We start from the raw sequence: 20,771 nt of genomic DNA on the forward strand, positions 1-20,771 counted from the left end.
TAAAATAAAAAAATCAAACAACACAGTTATTCCTGACACATTCATACTATATATATTAAAACCAAATGCAATTTATTCCCCTCGTGCATTGAGCTCAAAACCTTTCGAGCTGCTCATGTAACACTGACATTATCACACCGGGATCCATGTACTGTAGTACTGCAGTAGTACTGCTACTTCCTCGACAACGCAGTATTTGCATATATTGCACTGCCTTTGTCCTCAGTGGGTGTCGTTACACTTTAATTCCCCGATAATATCCCGAGTGACCAGGTGAGGTTCATTTTCCATCATTGTATCCTTAAAATGCGAAATTTATTCACCCCCGCCGCACACAGAGGGTGTTTATCACGTTGAGCTGAGTGGGCAGCGGAGGGGTCGAGCTGAGGACGCGGCGTCAACTAACTTTCCATTTTCGTCTCTCCCTGAGGCGCAAAGTTAGACGGCGTTCCCTGGGGCTGAACTTTACAAAATGTGTCTTCCCTCTCCAGATTTCCTTTGAACCCTTATGCCACCTAAGAGAGAGGCGGGGGCGACTCCCTCCCCGACGCCGGGAAAGATGCTAAAGATCAACACGGTCCAACTGGAGGGTGGTCCAATGGAGGAGTTGGCCGAGTCCACTTACTCTGCTTTTCTCAACACCGAGGTAGGATTCGGTTCTCTTGAACGCTGCACACACACGCGTTGTGCACTTTTCCTCACCACAGGGCGTGGTTTCCTCTCCCAGCACGAATTTGAGGGAATTGAAGATGAAGAGAGTCCAGGCATCCGAACGGACACCATCAGCCTGCTGATGAAGATCGAACAGCTGCAGGCCCAACTCAAATATGAACGAAGGTGTCGAATTCTTGCTGAGAGAGAGCTGAGGGATATGAAAGGTGGGCAGAAAGATGAAAAAGTTTGTTTTGTATGTGTTTGTTGCTGATAATAAGATGGGTAGCATATCAGAATGTTCTGAACTCCTGTTTCCATATCGTGGTTGTATTGAAGAGGATAATGCAGAGCTTAACTTTGTTAGTTGAGACTGATTACTTATCCCTCCCTATCACAAAGTCTCAGATGCAAATAGCAAAAAACACCTGTAATCGACACCCCCAAGTGTTGATGACTGCTTATTTAAAAAGTGGAGTTTGCAGTGCTTTAAAAAAGCAGCTTTTATTCAGCCATATATCTTAAAACCGCATGTATGATCCAACAGTAGAATACTATTTTTGGTAAGTCATCCATTTCTGGCTCTATCTTATGCCTGTAATTTCATTTTTGTTTATTATTTCGTAACTCATCACTGTGTGACTAAAACTAACAAATCAAAAACTGTAAACTTCCAGGTATTCAAGCTTTTTGCTAAAAAAAATAGTACAATTTCCCACAATCCTATGCGGTCAACCACAGTTGTGTGCTGCTTCGCCTTTTCACTATGAACGGCAGTACATTGTTAAGTGTAAATATCTAGATTAGTTTTCGCGACTTGAAGTTTTTAGTGCCGTTTTGTAGGTTAGAAAAAAGTTCACGGCGACTTTAGACGAGCGGACAAGTGGGCGGTATATTGTGTTTGAATGGCGTCTGTTCATTCTTTTTCTGTGTGGTTGTCAAATTTGTGGTATGTAATTATTTTTGGGAGTCTGAAGAAAAATTTTCCGGTGACATTTCATTTTTGGCATCACTCCATCAAGAATGAAGTTATGTTAGCAATGTAGCGACCTTAGCATGCGCCTGTGCATGCACTTGAGTGAGCAGTGGCTGTTCCTTTGGCTTGACAGGGGATGGGGGGTGAAGTGAGGCTACATTCCAACCTTTCTAGCAGCTTCATGAGGCTACATTCCAATCTTGCTAGCAGCTTCTAAAATGAAAACTCTACCTTTAATAATTCCAACCACAGCATGCCATAAACTATCATCTCAAAACATTTTTTAGATTCTTCAATTTTGAAAGAAAGACGAAATGCACATTTATTGTGTATTACCTTTGCAGTTCGTAGAAATACGAAATATCAAGCAGTAATGAGCCCTTGGTTGTTTGTCAGCATGAGATTTTAATAGCCAGTTGGCTCGACAAAAACATACTTCTTCCGCTCATGCCCCAGGCTAAACTTCCTTGACATAGAAAGATTTTAGAAGAGTTGGGTCAATTGATCATGTCTCCTTTTACCCACAATTACAACTATTAGCCAGGGTTTTGGTGCCATCTTGTGGCATCTAAGGGCATTTCAGAAAGAGCAACAACTGCGAATAGGTGTGTTTTTTTGTGAATTGTGATGATTGATGTCTTTTTGTTTTGTTTGGTGGCAAAAAATTGATTCCAGAATTGTGATTCGCTCCGTTAGCCTAGGCTGTGGACATTCAAACACATAATGCTCATTTGTCTTGACGCGGCGCTCGGCGCAGAGATGAACACGCTGATGGTGGAGATGCGACACACGGCTCATGACCTCCGAGCCACGCTGGACCACGTCCTCCAAGGCGGCGACCCGATGATGATACCCCACAACTCCCAAGACGAAAGCATCTCCTTCCTGTCAGAGCACGAAGCCAACATCGTAGCAGTAGGCGACAAGCCAGAGGTCAGCGCTCGTTAATCGGTGTCGCCGTACCGCCTTTCTTATGCGTCGTCACACGCTCAGTCTTTCTCACCCTCAGGACATCAACAACTACATGTACCTCGCCGAAAACATCCGCGTTCCGAGGAATCTCTACGAGCACGTGGGCGAAATCGCCGACTTCAAGAAATACACCGCGGCGCTGCTCATGATGCTTTTTGACAGAGAAACGCTGGCCACACACTCGCTGCAGGGCCGCAGGAACGCTATGAATGGGGAGGAATGTCACAAGCCCCAGCTTCCACCTGAAATCCTCAGGAGTATCATCGGTAGGTTGCGGAGAACGAATGTCATGGAATGATTAATAATCAAGCTTTCACAACAATGTGTGAGACTTGAGTGAAGAGTTAGAACTTTTTGCGTTAGCCTTGGTTGCTCTGAATTCTGCACTGCCCCAGTGTCGGATGGTGTTACTCAGGGTTCAATTCTGGGGCCTCTATTGTATTTGTGTCTGCTGCCCCTTGGTTCCATTCTTAACTCATTCACGACCAGCCAAGTAAAAAAAAAAAAAAAAGGAAATTTGACGTCTTAATCCGTCAATGGCAGTGAATGTGTTAATAAAAGAACATGGTATTCCACTCTGGATGCCGACTAGCATATTTCCAACGACTAGTTTCTTACCACTGTTGCGCTCAATCGATAAGAACTCACCGAAGGAACACAGTGGGGTCTGCGTAGAGATGCCGGACTTGCTGGATGACATCATCTCAGCATTCACACACAACCTTTTGATTCCTCTTCATTATCGTCTCGTCATTCCCTCCAGAGCACGTGGCGGTCAAGTTTGGTGTGGACAGAAGCCAGATCAAGACGGCCATCCGGACCAAGTTGAACAATGAGGACAAATTGCTGAAGAAGAGAATGGGCTTGGTGAAAGTGGAACACAAAGCCGAGCAACCCCTGCCCGACAACGCGTCGATATGATTGATGCCAGTCAGCGGTGCGCTTCGGCCTTCATCTTGTCTGCTCGTGTGTGTGCTGCACTGTAACCGTGTGACAGGTCCATCCAGCCATTATCTCGCCTCTCCTAATCCACATTATTCAATGTAGTGCTACAATTAGGTTATTTTTTTTATAGTAATCACCTTTTTGTAAACTTGGGACCGCTCTCATTAGACAGTATTACATATCCCGGAGGGCAAATGTACAGTGCTTTTAAGCTCACGTGTGATATAGACTAGCACGTTCTTACATTGTATTTTAATGTTTGCTTTGCTCTGTCGAAAATCCGTTTGTTGTCCAACAAAAAACACTAATGACCTTAATGGATGTCCGGTCCAAGAGGAGTCAACTCCTCACTTGCGTAATTTTTTTTTAAACCATTTTGAACATTTCAGTCAGTATTGACCTTTTTTAAAAAAAGATCCCAAGTAGGGGTCAGATGTTTTTTTTTTCCCGTCTTTCTTTTTAATGAGGACATTTGGTGGCCGTTTTAAGCACAGTTTCTCACTAATCGGAAGTCGTTTCGTTTTTAGGTACGAGGTACTGATTATCTGCAAGGTGCAAAAATACTAGTGCTGTATCCAAAATTCTTCCTTTACAAAGCTACTAATGCTCCGTTTTGATGGATACAGACAGAACAGAAATGTTTTTTGGTTTTTTTTTGTATCCCACCAGATTAAGTATTTTATGTTCAAAGGGTCCATGAGTTAAAACAAATTGAGCAACTTCCAAACTAGGTAGCGGGACTACACTTTAATAAAGAATGTTCATGTGTGTGCACCTTAGGCTGTGTCTGGTGAGTTTCGGTGCACATATAAGCAATATCTGAATCACTTTGTTGTTGTGCTTCACTGCATTTGTGCCAATAATAAACTTAAGGGAATAGTTATGTTCCACTCTTGCTAACTTCATTACATCTGTGTATGAATGGGAATATTCTCCAGCAGATGTCAGTGCTGTGAATTTGGAAGAAATTTTTGCGATATCGTATAGTCGGCTTTAAATTACTTTTTTATTGATTCGCCTTGGAGGAATATGCTTAAGTTTACGTGCACTATAAAGGGACTGAAATAATATACTGTAATCAAAAGAAGACACAACTGGAGGCCTTTTGACAAAATGGAAATTTTATATGGTGTGTATCATATAATCTTGAAATAGCATTTCTTGGCTTCTTTTGCAATCATGAAAAAAAAAAATCTCCAAGCACGTAGTGTACCAATCTGTGCTATTCATTAGTTTTGTGAGTGTGGCTCGGCCTTGACTTCCTCTTTGATTGTGTCTTGCGGTGAGAGGACTAGCACGTATAGTAAAGGACCACCGCAACCGCTTGTGTGCAGCTGGCCCTCGAACAAGAAGCCTCATTAACTCCATTTCAAAAGGATGGCGGATGTTGTCGTCATTGAATTATTCTCATTGATCACATCCCTCCGCGATGGCCCTTGTTTTGATATTCCACTAAATTGCAGCCAGTTACTGATTCAGCTTGCGACACATTTTTTCTGCAGGTCTGCATTGAGGATCTCTGTTGTTTCTGACGATATGTATAAGAAAAAAAAGCCTCTACGAAGTACCAACGTGCAGGGCTGTCGAAAATGTCTTTTCTTAAAGGAATGTAAGATTTCATACGAAAAGTATTGCAAACAGATTTATGTAACATAATTTTCGAAAATATCAGGATGAAAAGAAGTAGGTACTAGATTCCAGTAAGAAAATTATGGGGAAAATTTAACGCACACTACTAAATATATATACTCATTAAATGTGTATTAAAGCTAAACTACATATTTATACTCAATGTGGTAACCCTTGGAGCAATTTGGGGCAGTCAAGGCCTTCTCTGCTGGCCTAATGATCAAGAAATCATGATCATATTTTTCACATTGATATCATATTATGACCCAGTGTTGAATTTTTAGGTTAGAGTTTTTATCCAATCAGAATTCAGCTAGCTCGTGTTGCCAGGCAGATTTCATAATACCATTAAGCATGCACTATTCGTCCAAGGCCTTCAGACACAATCGTGCGGGCATCTGTTCCGTGTGAGTAAGGCGGCTTTTAGCCAATCATCTCGAGTTGAGGACAGTAAGGCCTTCTCGCTGGCCTTACGTTGAAGGAGATGAGCGCGTCTTGTGATTGGATACTCACTTGTGAGGGGGCAGTGCAATGCGGAATCAACACACCCAAACGTTGTACCTGGCGACTGTTTGAAAATCTAAAATATTTTTACATATATATATATTTTTTATAATATTTTTAAACCACAATGGTCGAAGGAGGGAAAAGTGTAGATTTAATTGCAGATACACTTGCAAGGCCATTTTCAAGACAGACCTTTCAAGAGAAGCCAGGTCGCCCAACACTCACTCATTCGTGCATTTTTGTGTATTATTTGTCCAAGCCGTGGTGACTCATAAATGATGGTAATATGTATTATTCAAGTGAGACTAAGTACGACTTCGCTGAAGGCCTGAGTGTGAAATGCACGGCCCGTCACTGCCTGTTGAGTGACATGAGAGAACACTAAGACAATGCGCAGTATGCGTTTCTGCATTTAACAATAAATTCACAGCAAATCCAAACTTTACAGCAGCACCACTGATCTATAAAATGAGACTAGTTTATAGTTCTCTGAAATAAATGCGTTCCCAGATCTGCCACATCTGCGAGCCACTCCTATTTGTCATTCAATATTATGAAATGACATAATGCGTGCGTGTGGTTGGTGGTGTGGCCAGTATTTATATCCCTCCATCGTCTCACAGCACAGGAAAGTGATCCAAGTTGAAAGCCCATCTGAAAATACCATCCAGGCCAACGCAGTCTTCCCAATATAGCCCCCCCTTGCCCACAGCTGAAGCGAGCTTTGGCCTCAGTTGGGAGTGTCTGCCGTCTATACTGTGTTGTGTTCACCTGTTTCAATGGACGACCTGAGAAAGCGCGGGGATTTAGAGGAGGTGGAGATTGACCTGGAGGACTCCAGTGACCCTGAGGAGTTTGATACGGAGGAACAACCAGAGACGCTATGGAAAGCGCCTTCTGACCGCGCAGAAGAAAGTATTCATTCGTCTTCTCTGGTGGATATCAGCGATACTAAACCTCTGCTCGATTTTCGAGACCCTCGGGGGATGAACGACTGCCTTAAGGTAGCAAATGCTGATATGCTTTCATGGCTGAAATGTGTTTCGTGACTTAGGTGAACAGAATTGTTTTCATTTTTTTTCATACCATCAACCTGTTGCCAGGCAGAATTTGTGTAGCACAATAATTTGTGCCCCTCAGCTCGGTCCAAAAATTGCAGATGACAGCCACGTCCACATTTATTTATCGTGTGGGCTGGAGTCAATCCCAGCTGACTTGAGGATGGGGAAAAGGAAGACTACATCCTGTATTGATCTCCAGTCAATTACAGGGCACATAGAGTGGAGAGAGAACCACTCACATCCACACTGAATCATCATTGAATGGGTAGTGATTAACCACTTCACTCATGCCGTGCACACAGTACTCTGTATTAGCTATAAAATGCTTTTAGAATGAATGAAAGACACTTAAAAAATTCTGACAGAAAGGAACATTTGTTCGTTTGTACGTGACAATTCATTTATTGATTTATGTATCACGTTCATGATACCCAATCATCCTCACCTGATTCTATACTCTGTACACAATATGAAACTCGAAAAACAGCGCCCTCTAGTGGGGTACCTCCCAATTGCAATTACAATGATTTTTTGTTGTAGTAACATCACTTGTGTACTCAGGGATCACTACTCAGTATTAAATACAAAATGAATGAATGAAAGAAAAACTCTGTACTATTCATATGCAGTATTTGGTCTTGTCAATCAAACTTGTGCGTTATTTCGCCCAGCAGGTGACGTTTGAGGATGTTATTGCGGAGCCAATGTCTGTGCGCAGTGGGGACCGAGTGTGGATCTGGAGCCACGCTTTGTTTGAAGTCAGTCGAATTTGGGTATACAGGATCATCACAGTGCTTTTGGCCATTCCCATGTCCATCCTTTCTGGAATCCTCTTTGCTGTCCTCAGTTGCATACACATATGGTAAGTGGGCCAGTTTGAAGAAAAAAAAAATACTTATAATTAGTTTTGTTCCTTTGACGTATTCTGTAAAAAAAAAAAAAAGAGCAGTTAATTAGGTAAATGAAATAAGTAAATATTTCATTTTTAAAATCTGTACTTGATTCAAATTATTGTATTGTATTAGTTGTTATTATATTATTATTTGTTGTTTAATTAACAATCTGTGCTAGTATTTATACTATAATCATTGAAATCTGATTTGGACTGCGCTGTGACAAAGTAGTTGTTTTGCAATATGATTTTTGTTCAAGTGGAAATGGACTTTGGGATCAATTTCTTATTAAATAGAAAAAAAAAACCATGACAAGCTATATGCAGTAAGCGTGTTGTTGTGTCGACCAGGATGATCAGCCCGTGCATCAAGAGCCTTCTTATCGGAACACGCTGGCTGCAGAACCTTTGGAGCGTCGTGCTGGACGTTCTCGTGAGGCCCTTGTTGACCAGCGCCGGACGCTGCTGTGGCGCCTTAAGCGTTCACCTGGCTGAGGAATAACACATTCTCACCTTTTGTTTGTAACGAGGGCACAGCCACCATGTGGATTAATCACTTGTGGACAAGGATATTTCATTACAGTGTTCATCATAGTTGTGTTTACAGCACCTTTGCTCAGAGTTCAACAGTGTATGAGGTTTGGAAACAATAACTTGTGCCTGACACTTTAAATAATTAGTAACAGTGTGCAGTTTACAACTTTATGTGGTACCAACCTTTATAGTCTATTTGATTATGATTTAGTTTTTAGTTTTTTTAAACAAATAAAACATTACTCTCCCTTATGGAAGAATTAAACAAGAAAGTGATCCCACTCGCAGTGCATATATGCATTATTATAATTCTTGCAGCAAAAAACTTAGCTCTATAACAATTTTCATTAGATTAAAACTAGTTCTTTGAATATTGCATTGCGTGGAGATTACAAAAAAAAAGACATTTTCACATTCTAAGATTGAGAATGAAAGCAGTATAACACAACGTGATCAACGTTTTACTCCATAAATTGTGGAATTTTCTATACTCCCGTTAACGAGAATTTATGCATTGTTAAATTTCTTTTGGTTTATTCGGAGACTTTGCCCCTCCCCCTAAATACTTTGTTCCAGGTAAAATTATTGAAAACACCTCCCAGTTAAGACTGATTTTGAATAAAGTTTTTGGATCTCAGTATATGTGCCGTTATACTATTTTTGTGCCACCCATTTTCCTCGACTATGTTGTAACTTCAGTGACATGTACAATATTAAAGATACACGACAGAGGCATGGACACTAAATAGACTATCGCTCTTAAATTGCTAAACATACACAAGGTTTTTAATAGATGATCATATTAAATAACAATTCATTTGATTTATCTTAAAATCCACGCAGGAAACAGCAGGAAAATGTTCTTCATCCCTGACAGATAACAACATGTGGCCACAAGGGGGCAGTCTTAAATCAGAGAGCTCTTACTTTTGTTTTGATACTTTTCAATACACGCATACAATACAACTTCATTTATAAAGCTCATTTCACAACAGCTGAAGGTGTAACAAAACTCTTTCCACGTGGTGTAATATAATTGCAACATTACACCAAATGCAATTGAAACAAACAAACAATGACAGAAATGGACGTCCCAGAGATGCTGATGGAAAACACTAAGAGCAGTAAAACAAAAGAGGCTTTGTTTGATATTTGTAAATTGGACAATCTCATAAATGCAACACATAGCTACATCATTGACTGAAATGTGTCTTTATTGTGTTACGCGTGTCCTTACAAATTAAAATCATACTTAGTTTCACTTGTTCATAAAACATTTCAAAATTGACTGATTATGTAATATGAGCGGTGCCCTGGCTGGTCCACCAGTAAAGGTTTGTGTTACTTCCAAATGTATTCACGTTGATATTTTACATAATCGACAAGATGGTGCAGCGGTGAAAAGAAAAGGCAGCTGCATATTTTATAATGAAAAAAAAGTGTTTTCGGACTGCCGAATCTCCCTAAAGGAACAACATTGTGTGATTTTAAGTTAAATTTAGCCAATGAGAACTCCCTTTTGGTCATTTTTTTTTTTAAATAAGTGAGGAACTAAATATCGTACATGGCATTTCATCAAGGTTTACTTCCCTTCGTTGACTGGATTGAGTCAACTATTACACTCGAGACTTTTCTTGATTCACCAGCGCAACACTCGGTGGGCATCCCAGAAAGTGAGGATCAGAGATTGATGGAAGACTTGGACTTTAAGTTGGGCTTTTGCTTGCGTGCTAAACAGCGTATGTTTATAGAAGTGAATGTATTTGTGTTTAATCCTTGAAGCAGTCTAGATTATAATGACTGGGATTCAATTTACAAAATCAAAGATGATGTCAGAACTGCAACTCAGTAGATAACAGTGCACATACGTTTTATCAAAATTATGATCTCTGGAAGAAAATGCCAAACCTTAGGAAATCCAATTTCTGTAAAAAAAATAAATTAAAAAAAAAAGTAATCATTGTCAACCAAGTCCCCAACAACACCCAGATTTTACTGTTGCCATAAAGCTGGGCAAAATAACAACCAGTTAGCCTGCTCAAGTTCTCAGTGGCTCAATTGTTCTCAGGCCAACATTTCTACTCTACTTAGCAACAAGTAGCCATGCAAACGTAAAAAAAATTGTTCTCTTCTTATCACGTGGATGCAACTGTCTGGAAAGGACGTTTCCATTTGAAGCTTCTGAAATAATGACGTGCCAGTGAAGACGACGTCAACTTGAACGGCGGGATGGAGTCTCAGTGCGCCGGCTCGCCCGTGCTCGAGGTGTGCGAGAGGCTCTTTTGGCTGCTGTCCTTCTTGGTGGTGTGATGGCGGCTGCACGAGGACGCCGCCGCGTAGCGCCGACAGCAGAAGAAGCCGCTCGTGACGCCCTGGAACATGTGACCGGCGAAGAACATGTAGATCCACGGGTTGCAGCAGCTGTTCAGACTGGCCAGCAACATACTGATGATGAAGCCCGTGTCTGTCAAAAAGAGGACGCATGGAAGAAAATTGTGGTCAGTATGACCATGTACTGTCAAGTAGGAATATTCTATCCTGATCTGATCTGGACGGTCAGTGAAGGAACCCGAACCCTAACGTCCCTAAAAAAACTTTCCCGAGTTGTTTTTTTACTCTGTTTGCCCTGCAGTTTCCTTTTAAATGTCGCAGAAAATGTAAGCATGGAAGATCACACCTCCCAGTCTTGAGTTTTACAGCCACAGCAAGAAGTTGCCAGATCTTTTGTCTTTCTGTCTGAATTCTTTTTCACTCCCATGCTGCTATTTTTTTTTTGTGGTTTTTGCTTCTTTGAGTAGGATTTATGATCTTCTTTATACTCAGTAGTGCTTAATGTTTTTTTTCTGTACTTTTACCAACACTACGCCTTAGCATAAATCCCAACCCTTGTGCCTCTTAAACCAAACCTAGCTTTGCGCTAACACTAACACCTACCCTCTTAACCCAAACCTGCACAAGGTAACCCTTCACAATTACCTAAAATTACTAATTCTAAACATAAACGCGCATATCCTTAATAATAATAATAATAATAATAATAATAATAATAATAATAATAATAATAACAATAATAATAATAATAATAATAATGGTAATAATAATAATAATAATAATAATAATAATAATAATGGTAATCCTAATATTAATAATAACAATAAAAACCCAATTTGATTTCAACCACATTTTTGATCACAGGGTCTCAGAGTTCTCCAAATTAAAAGCAAAGCTAAAAGCACATAAAAAAATATGCAATTACACAGATCTCTATCACACCCCAAAACCAATGCTAACCTTAAACCCCCATCGCCAAATGTTGCCACAACCATAGCCTGACTAAACATAAACATGCGCCCTTAATCCCACCAACCGAACTCGAGCCCGAACCTTAGCGCCACTCTTACATAAGCCCTACTTCTAACGCGAACCCCTTGGAGAGTAAACCGAAGCATGACTTGTGGGTCACGACGGCGAGATGAAGACATGTGTGTTTCTTGTTCCAGACCACGATGACACGCAGCAGTTTACTTGCGCTCTGTTTTTTTTTCATTGTTGACTTTGCTGCCAAGTTACACGTTAGCTTGCTGTTATGATGTTGCGCAATTTACAGAAGTCATGCGGCGAACCAAATCAGGACATAGTCCACTAAACTATTCTTGATTGAAACGCGGCAATCATAAAGGTAACAGTTAGGACCTGTTTTTTTTTTTCTTTGTTTGTTTTTTTGTAGTTTTTTTTGTAGCAGTGCTTGCCTTGCGATAGAATTTCATTTGTTTAATGAAAGAAAATGATGGAAATGTCATTAATCTCTTCCAGCTTCCCCCCTAAAATTATATTTTTCTCATGCTTTTTTTTTGTCAGGAAGATTACATTCTACATAAATAATAGTAATTGTATAATTACATAAAACATTTACATATGATGTCAACATCACGCTATCAGAAAGGGAACGTTAAAGTGTGTGGTTGGTATAAATACACAACATGTAATCTTTGTTTTACGTTTAGCTTGACACTAAAGTTAAATTGGGAATATCAATTAATAACTTGAAGCCTCCATTTCAGAAAAATAATATCACTTTCATGTGCCAAAGTTTTACATGTTGAATTGTGAGCTGAGTTGAGTTAATTGAAAAAAAATTGACAAAACAATCGTGTGTCGTCTTGAAAAAATTGAAGCTCCACTGTATTTGTCAGACACACAACTTCTATTAGAGTGAAGGAAACAATATGATATCTACCCATATATCCATCCATCCATGCTAAAATAAGATTAGACTATATTGCATTCGAATATGTCAAATTAGATTACAATGGGTTACATTACATGACATGACATGACATCAGGCCAACGAGCATGATGTGGCGCAACGATTCTCCTTGAGAGTTTATCAGGCAATTGCATGCAACTTATGCGAGATCACTTAATTTGTCCCGAAAAGCATTTGCCGTATTTACCATAAGACACACCTGTATATGGCCGCAGCAACTCTCCCCAAAAATTAAATGAATAAATAAAAAAATTACAAAATACACAAGCCGCGCCAGGCTATAAACCACACTTTTCTATGATGAAAAATAATAGTTGTTTACTGCATGTACAGAACGATTTTGTTCTGTAAATGCACATAAAGGTACATAAACAAATTTTTAAAACAGTGCCTTTTAACACGGCAACAACTTTGCTAATTAAAACAGGACAGACACAAGAGGAAAAAAAAAAAATCGAGATTTATTTAGCGTATTTTCTGGACTATAGAGCGCCCCTAGTGGTGAAAGAAAAAAATCCACCGAAAAGCTGCACTGCATTATTAGCCGTGTTGTTCAAAATCTAGGAAAAAAGTAGCGGCTTATGCTCATCATTACATGTCTGAATGTGCATAAATGGCCCGTGTATCCCTTTGTTAATTTGATGGTGAGATATTTTGGAAAAAAATAATGCAAACCACACACAAGGATGCAAGACTCAAGCCTTGAACCTTGAAACTGTGAGCCAAACATGTGAACCGCTCGCCCAATGCATTGCCCTATTTAATGTCATATATTTCTAAAAAAAAACCAAAACAAAATCCATCCTCTACACATTTGCACAAGTGGAAAAGAGACAGTCAACAATTTCCCTCATGTTTACTGTATGTCTACAGTATAGATCAGCCACAGCTCGGGCCAGCTGCGGTGATGTTACAAATCATTGTTAAGGCAAAGCGAAACCTCAGGAACATCTGGCATTATAAGTATGCCACACGAATTGAACTTTCGGTCGCTTGGTGCATTTCCATCGGAACAAGTATGATAAATGTCCTCGGTCCATTGTGACTGTCCTGCGTGGAAAAAAGTCATTTATTATTCATGGAAATGATGATCATTCCAGTGATGGGAGGGACTCAACACACAGGGGGGGAGTATGCCATTGGGAAAGCGGAAAAGAGAAAATGTTTCCATGTTTTTTTTTTACTAATCCTATAATGGGGTGCAAGGGATTTAAAGTGTGTCAAATGTTGTTCTCCTGAAGGTGCTGACCTCTTGCGTGCTCGAGTGGTGCTTTGACATCCACACGTCAATCCTGTTTAAATGTGCCGAGTGGGAAAACGATCGTTCTGGGGAAATGCCTTCAAATGACGGTGAACTTTCATCCTTGTTTGACTTTTACATTTGTCCTACGCCAGAGATGAAACGCTCATTTTCGTTTCACGCCTCTTTAGCGAGCGGCGCTGCGAGGATGGAGTTGAGGTCATGTTGAAATCCAGAAGCGGATTACGATGACAACGCCATCATTTATTCGATTAGGAGCGTGCACTATATCAAAGAGCAGAAGTTATGCAAACATTGCATGAGTGCACAAAGTCCCATTTGGAGTTCAAGCCCTGTTGAGCTCATTAAAGTGAACTTCCCTACATGGCTTCTAAACATGAGAACCCACCGGGAATCCCGGGATAAAACTTGAACGGAACTCAAAAGAGTGCGGACACACAAGAAAATGTCAGATTTTTATATTTTCGTGGGAAATATTAAGTCGATGGTCGTAATTTGCTTTAATGATATGGCGGACCAGATCTGGCCCCGCCAGCCTTGGGTTTGACACCTGTGTTCTAAAGAAGATCAACATCAGCTGTGCTTTTTTTTTTTTTTAGATATAATTGTTGACATATATACGATATACTGTCAGAAAAATCAAAACGTTAATATATTTGACATTTAATAATAAACAAATATTTCAAAAATAATAATTAACTCACTCACTGCCATTGACGGATAAATACGTCAAAGATCCATTTTCTTTCGCTCGGCTGAAAGTGAATGAGTTAATTGATTGCAAAATTAAAACACAAAGCACATAATGCTTGTGTTGTTGCTCATGTTTTTTGTTTGCATGCTAAAATGTATTTTGACTTTATTTCCTTCAGTATTTACCGCTAAAACAATAATACCCGAAAGACGCTAACCTTTCACGAGAATTGTGGCCTTCTGATTAAACTTCCGTGCATTCAGTCATAACCACTAATAGACTATTTGATACAATGTGCTCATTAACAATAACTTTATATTGCTTGTGCCTCGGGGGAACATTGATCCAAGTAAAAACATAACCCATTGAATTCTAAAAGAAAAGAATGAGTTCATTAAAGACTCCTGCACGATTACATGCCAAGAATAACTGAACGATAATGACGTTTTAATAGTTCCCTGCTCTTGTGTCCACTCTTTGGAGTCCTACATTTCCCTTCCCTCCGTGACTCCCACGGACTTTTTCCTTCCACTGATAAACACTGTCAATGACACTCATTCACTGACATGTGGTCCCATTGGGAACACGTCTGGTACACCATTCAGGCCCGTTGCTTTGGAAATATCAAAGGAAAGTCTTATCTCACGCACGGAAGAATAAAAATGAATAACCTTCATCTGTGCTCCAAGATGTCTGGTCACAATATTAGGTACACCTGTCACGTATAAACCAATGCAATCCAATACAGTTTCAGGAGAATTCTTTCTCTTATATAGTGATGTTTTAGTTCCATTTTGAATTGACTCTGTCAGAGCGGCATTCATTACCAATAAAGCGATTATTATCGCTGTAAAACTTCATTATTATGCGTTAATTTTGATGCAAGCTGAATAAATAAATAAATAAATAAATAAATAAATCAAATGGGGAGGTGGCATTTCACAATATATATCAATGGGCGTTTATTACATGCAAATCTTCACGATTAGCAGGCAGTCCTGGTCCTTATCGCTGGGATCGACTGTATGAGCATTGTACATAAATATTGTACTGATTGGATGTCATCAGGGTGTCAAGCATACCAAATAGAATGGAAATAGAAATTAATAGCAATGAAATTAATTTTCCAGTTTCCACCAGACCGAGACAGAAGGGGCAAAGATGCCTGATGGGAAAAAAAAAAATGTGGTCTGCGGGCCACATACGGCCCACTCTGTTGTTTAATTTGGTCCACTGAGCATATGAAAGTCTTATAATAGCTATTGCATTAATTTATACCTGAAATTGGTTAACAGAAATGTATTCAAATGTTTATCTTTTTTTATGCATTTATCTCATTGAATCTGCTAATTGACATCTATCATATATCCATCCATGCTTCTTTATTATATCAAGCATATCGTTATCAACTTATCCCGTCTGACTTTAATGAGTTTGAGGGGCTACCCTGGAATAGTCACCAAACAATCACAGATTTATTGGAAATAATGAAATATAAAACATTTATAAAATGAACAGTTTTACATATTGATTAAATTTGTAATTCCATTCTTTATCACTCAAAGTGAAATCTTAATTTCTTAATGATTTTCCAAACACATTTTAACATTTTTTAACCTTATCCTCAACCGCCTCCGGCTGATCCCTCTGTTGAGCTAAAAGTCTGATCTTATTTATTATCTATTTATTTAATGTATTTATTTCTTGACTTGAAGTTGTACATTTCTCTTGTTCGTTTAATCGGATGCACTTTATATGGAAGCGCAAACTTCAACATGAGCGTAAAAGTACATTTTGGGTGCATGCATGTCTACCTTCCCGTGGAGCCGCATCATCCCACGCAGACCACATCTGGACAAAGAAAAAGGGGGTCCAGCACACGATGTAGGCCAGAACCACCACAAAAGTCATTTTCACGGTGCGGATCTTGGCTTTGGAGATGAGCCTGACGCTGCTCACCCTACAGAGGTGAGTCGCACCTTTGGGTGACAGAGCCAAGACGTGCTCCCTCCTGGTTTTAAGGTTAAAGTTCTGCCAGATTTTGACACATATGAGGCCGTAGCACACGCTGAGGACGCACACGGGGAGGATGTAAATGCTCAGGCTCATCCATGTTATGTACGCCTTGGCCCCCCACGGCTGCACAAAATCCCCCCAGCAGTCGTGCACGCCATCCCCGACGTCCCGCATGGAGAAGATGTACATTTGAGGTGTGCTGAATATCAGACTAAGCAGCCACGACGTGCCCACGCACGCGCGGTCCCGTCCCCTGCGCACGGGTCGGAGTGGCAGGCATATCGCCAAGCACCTGTCGATAGACATCAGCACCAGCATGTAAGTCGACGCGAACATGCCCACCACCTGCGCGTACTTCACCAGCCTGCACAGCAAGTCCGGCCCGTAGAAGCGGAACGTGATGTCCCAGATGAGCTGCGGTAGAACCTGGAAGACGGCCACGACCAGGTCGGCGATGCTCAGGTGTCTCATAAAGTAGAGCATCCGAGATTGGCGCGTTTTGGCGGCGCGGATTGCCCACAGCACGCACAGGTTGCCGGTGAGCGCGAGGAGCAGCACCAACACCAGTACGGCCACTTCCGCTTTAGCCACATCGTCGTTACGTTTCAAAGGGTTCACGGCGGCGGTGGCGTTGGTGGAGTGACTCCCGTTGTCCCACGCACGCCACCTGTCCCACGACGAGTTGTGGGGCCGGATGTCATCCGCGCGCAAAAAGTCCTCCATCGTGCGTAAAAAAAGCGCAGGTCGTGGTCACATCGTGAAGCTGGAGCCGACACGATCTCCCATCAATTTGGTTCAATTATTGCTTGAATAACAAAATATGACATGATATAATGGCAAGCTTCCCTTTGAGAGTTCAAGAAGACAGCTGGCCATGTGTCGAACGGAGTCCACCGAACTTCTGCTCTGCTGAAGCGCTTTATGGGCACAGCAGTCCCCTCCCCTAATCGCATTTCCTCTGTGGGAAACCGATGGATTATGATATATGCATCTCTGATACATTTTGCTTATGTATATGTCGCAACTATCTATCTATCTATCTATCTATAAGCATTTGTTCGCTCTTAGTTTTTCAGTGCTAGAACCAAAAAGGTTCTGTAAATAAAAACACTCGCTATGATACATTTCTCAGATCAGAGTTAAAATTGGCCAAACCGAAGTGCATTTCTCAAAACAATTCGTACAAATAGTAAAACATCACCATGGTTCCCCTGCAAAAGCATTTTTTTTCTCAAAATGATTAGAACGTCTCTCAAAAGTGATATTCTAAATTGAAAGTTGCACAAGAAACTGGGCAACATTCACATTTCTCAATGCTAATTGTTGACAAACGCTCTCATTGTGATGCAGAAGGGAAAAGACAGGACAATAGCACAATGTAAAAAAAAAAAGGATAGAAATGTGAATGTGGGCCAATCTTTTTATGGAAAATTCTACATGCTAAACTTTATGAATTATCGTGCAGTCTTCCTACTTCCTTTTGGGAATCAAATTCTCAACCACAACACAACAATAATCTTCATTTGCTGTGAATGTTTTCAGGAAACTGGTTCATCTTTGGTTGAGCTAATGCTTCACACGTGTCCCTTCTTGAAAAAAGTCAAGATTCACTCGAATAAATGAATAAATCAGCAAAATCCACCCATTTGTTTCCATCGCAGAAAATGACATCATAGTGCCCGAGCGCTCATCTTGTGAATGTCACATGACCAAACCAGGAAAACAGGTGATGGTTACCTGCGCAAAGTCGATTCATAAAATTTTTTACAGTCATTAACGTTCTTAGAAGAGTCGGCGCAGTTGAAAATCAAAAAATCAGATCAGAAGAGAAACTGGAATTGAAACTTTGCTTGTGTGAAAAGACCACTAATCAAAAAGAGTCTTTGTTTTAGTTGTTTGTCTTCAGAAGTTCCTCACTTTATTCTATCTATACACGCTTTAGTGTCATATTTTCTCATTTTTCATCATTATTTCACTGCACAATGATGCCACAAGGCCACATCTTTTGCGCATTAAAAAAAATTGCACATTTGAGAATAGAAAGTGCTTTTAAAGGCCGTGTAAGAGCCATTCAACGGATTCTATACCGTAACGATCCAACTGCGCATCGCAAACGCATCACTCAACTGGCATGTTGTGACAGTCAAGCGGGAGTGACCGGGAGCCGACAGAGGTCACGGCAAATCAACTCGACTGTTTCCACAGCTGCGTGCAGGTCTCGGCGCACTTGCGCAGGTATGAAAGGAAGCAGCGGACCCGTCCGTCTAACCTGAAGCATGTGTGCGGCGCTGGAAGTCATTTTAGAAGCTCGTGTGACCGCTGCCAAGCTAAATAAACACTCCGGCTAACTGTTGGTCTCCTTCGCTTCCACGCCTCTTGTGAGTATGAAAACGTTTTGCTGCAAAGCACATTAGCTCATGTTTTTTTTTTCACAAGTGACTATATTGTCATTGAAATCCTGGTGAAAACATGCGGTTCTCATTTCAAACACAAAAGGGAATCGAATGTAATTTTAACTATAAAGAGTAAATATGATGCCAGCGTAGAAAAAAAGGCCACGTTAATGTTTTGTTTATAAATGTTGACGCAGAGTGAATTGAAAGCAAACGTCGTCTCGAATGGAGACACAAGGGTGGTCAACCTGTGGCTCACGAGCTGAATGTGGTTTCACTCAGGGGGTCACTTTAAAAAATGTAAATATTAATATTTTTAATTTATTTTTAATCATTATCAGATTTGCAATACTAATACTGTAGGAATTCTGTTTGTTATCCGAAGCCTTCTCCAAGGCAGATATCCAGTGATTATAATTAATAATTAATCACAAAAATATCCATGATTAATTGCCATTAATCAAATTTTTCAACTATATATAAAATTAAGAAAATTAACATATCTAATGTGTGAGTTTGCCTTTTTGAATTTTTGATTTCAATGAATTAATCAGAAACATCACTTGAAAATGCGTCACCACTTTATGAAACTTCATAAACAGCCAGTTATTAGATGAGCGACTTCCTGGTTGCCAAATTTTGCTTTCCTCCCCTGTGCCAGTTAGATGTAGTATCAAGCGGACCTTATGAAAATGATAGTTTATAATAAGACTTCCCTTGGTAAACAGTAGCAGCGTCTGGTGACCGCGGGATAAGAGACCAGTGAGATATACAGACCCTTAAGTCGTTGGTTGGCACACAAGTTTTGTGGGAAACCGTCACTTAATTCGCATAACTTCTAATTTACATACATTATAACATGTATTTCATTGTAGTTTATTCATAGTTTATAACATCATAACTACCCTGAATTATTAAAATTGCAGTACAGCTATTTGATGGTTCTTAAATAAAAGAACATTTTGTATTTAATTTGCAACTTTATTTTTTTATTCATTTATTCATGTTTTTAGGTGTTTTAGTTTACGTGAGCAAGCCAAACCTAAAATCATCCGAGATGTTTTTTTCCCCCTGTAGAGTCCTGCATGGAGAAGAAGCAGACCGAAACTGTAATACAGAAGAGCCTGATAAGCAGATATGCGACACAAGTAAGCATCCGTATTAAGATCGCGTCTGTTTTCTTAGCCCATTCACCTCCAACTTGTGTCTCAAATGTTTCCCATATGCTCCTTGAGACGTTTCAATGATAACAGCGCATAGTTCCTGCCTTCCTCTTCGACCACTTCTACTATTTAAAGCCACGTTTGCTTTACCTCTGTACTATGACTTTAAATGGATGTACTGTATTCATGGTGCGTCCATAAATCATGGGTCTATATCCTTTTATTGCACTTGGACGGAAATATGCTCTTACAGGGGCGGCATTTTAAATGACACCTAGATCAGATGTACTTTTGTTATATTTTGTGGATCTCACATAAATATTCAGCAGAGCGAAATTCTGATTCTTTTTATCTGGACTGTTTACACGTTTTGCAAGAAACATATTTCAAATGTATCATTCATCTCCAGTGGCAGTCCTAATTTGAACGGCATCCTATGTAACACCCCCCACTCCAAATTCTTCCACTAGCAAACACACGCACACACACACACACACACACACACCCCCACAGCCTTGTGCAGTCATTAAAACAATTAAATTCCATTTTAACATTTCGTAACACATTTTTCCGAGCTGCTGATGTCCACGAATAATGGTTTGCTTAAAACACAGAGACAATTTGTTTCAATCAATGGAGGATTAAAGAAATCGAAGAGTATTCAAATTTAAGAGGCTTAAATTAACAATTTGGAATTTTCAAAGTGATAATTCCTGAAAAATAGATCAAAATCTCGCCACTTCTCTCGCCTTTTGTTTGCAGTCAAGCAAGCGTCATGTTTTTTTTTTTTTTTAAGTGTCATCATTAGAC

At 40.1% G+C, this 20,771-nt stretch overlaps 3 protein-coding genes across 4 annotated transcripts; 2 read left to right on the forward strand and 1 right to left on the reverse strand.

Moving 5' to 3' along the window:
* The first annotated feature begins 9 nt into the window (after nucleotides 1–9).
* On the forward strand, nucleotides 10–4,444 carry LOC148327329 (uncharacterized). The gene is made up of 6 exons (XM_088308437.1): nucleotides 10–273; nucleotides 492–646; nucleotides 728–878; nucleotides 2,385–2,560; nucleotides 2,637–2,865; nucleotides 3,363–4,444. Exons 2-6 carry the CDS (start codon nucleotides 509–511, stop codon nucleotides 3,518–3,520), a joined length of 852 nt encoding a protein of 283 aa, XP_088164563.1. The 5' UTR covers nucleotides 10–273; nucleotides 492–508; the 3' UTR covers nucleotides 3,521–4,444.
* A 1,959-nt stretch (nucleotides 4,445–6,403) lies between these two features.
* cav4a (caveolin 4a) lies at nucleotides 6,404–8,446 on the forward strand. Of its 2 annotated transcripts, none has more exons than XM_088309670.1 (3): nucleotides 6,404–6,684; nucleotides 7,413–7,603; nucleotides 7,985–8,446. In XM_088309670.1, exons 1-3 carry the CDS (start codon nucleotides 6,460–6,462, stop codon nucleotides 8,133–8,135), a joined length of 567 nt encoding a protein of 188 aa, XP_088165796.1. In that variant the 5' UTR covers nucleotides 6,404–6,459; the 3' UTR covers nucleotides 8,136–8,446. The 2 variants fall into 2 exon arrangements, with proteins under 2 accessions (XP_088165796.1, XP_088165797.1); XM_088309671.1 differs by having other exon boundaries at nucleotides 7,416–7,603.
* A 1,763-nt stretch (nucleotides 8,447–10,209) lies between these two features.
* LOC148327331 (oxytocin receptor B-like) lies at nucleotides 10,210–17,275 on the reverse strand. Its single transcript, XM_088308549.1, has 2 exons — nucleotides 16,204–17,275; nucleotides 10,210–10,631 (listed from the first exon to the last, which is right to left on the reverse strand). The coding sequence occupies exons 1-2, from the start codon at nucleotides 17,126–17,128 to the stop codon at nucleotides 10,405–10,407; spliced, it is 1,152 nt and encodes a 383-aa protein (XP_088164675.1). The 5' UTR covers nucleotides 17,129–17,275; the 3' UTR covers nucleotides 10,210–10,404.
* Between the last annotated feature and the right edge of the window lie 3,496 nt (nucleotides 17,276–20,771).

The sequence above is a fragment of the Idiotropiscis lumnitzeri genome, chromosome 11, assembly GCF_059441095.1.
Source record: "Idiotropiscis lumnitzeri isolate Australia: NSW breed Sydney's pygmy pipehorse chromosome 11, RoL_Ilum_1.0, whole genome shotgun sequence".
Lineage (NCBI taxonomy): Eukaryota > Metazoa > Chordata > Actinopteri > Syngnathiformes > Syngnathidae > Idiotropiscis > Idiotropiscis lumnitzeri.

Bases quoted from the DNA above. Each gene is read 5' to 3' on its own strand.
- cav4a (XM_088309670.1), top strand. From the start codon at position 6,460: ATGGACGACCTGAGAAAGCGCGGGGATTTAGAGGAGGTGGAGATTGAC. The intron at 6,685-7,412 runs GTAGCAAATGCT...TATTTCGCCCAG, and splicing joins GGATGAACGACTGCCTTAAG to CAGGTGACGTTTGAGGATGT. The intron at 7,604-7,984 runs GTAAGTGGGCCA...TGTGTCGACCAG, and splicing joins CTCAGTTGCATACACATATG to GATGATCAGCCCGTGCATCA.
- LOC148327329 (XM_088308437.1), top strand. From the start codon at position 509: ATGCCACCTAAGAGAGAGGCGGGGGCGACTCCCTCCCCGACGCCGGGA. The intron at 647-727 runs GTAGGATTCGGT...TTCCTCTCCCAG, and splicing joins CTGCTTTTCTCAACACCGAG to CACGAATTTGAGGGAATTGA. The intron at 2,561-2,636 runs GTCAGCGCTCGT...TCTCACCCTCAG, and splicing joins CAGTAGGCGACAAGCCAGAG to GACATCAACAACTACATGTA.
- LOC148327331 (XM_088308549.1), bottom strand. From the start codon at position 17,128: ATGGAGGACTTTTTGCGCGCGGATGACATCCGGCCCCACAACTCGTCG. The intron at 10,632-16,203 runs GTAGACATGCAT...TCTTTTTGACAG, and splicing joins TGATGCGGCTCCACGGGAAG to ACACGGGCTTCATCATCAGT.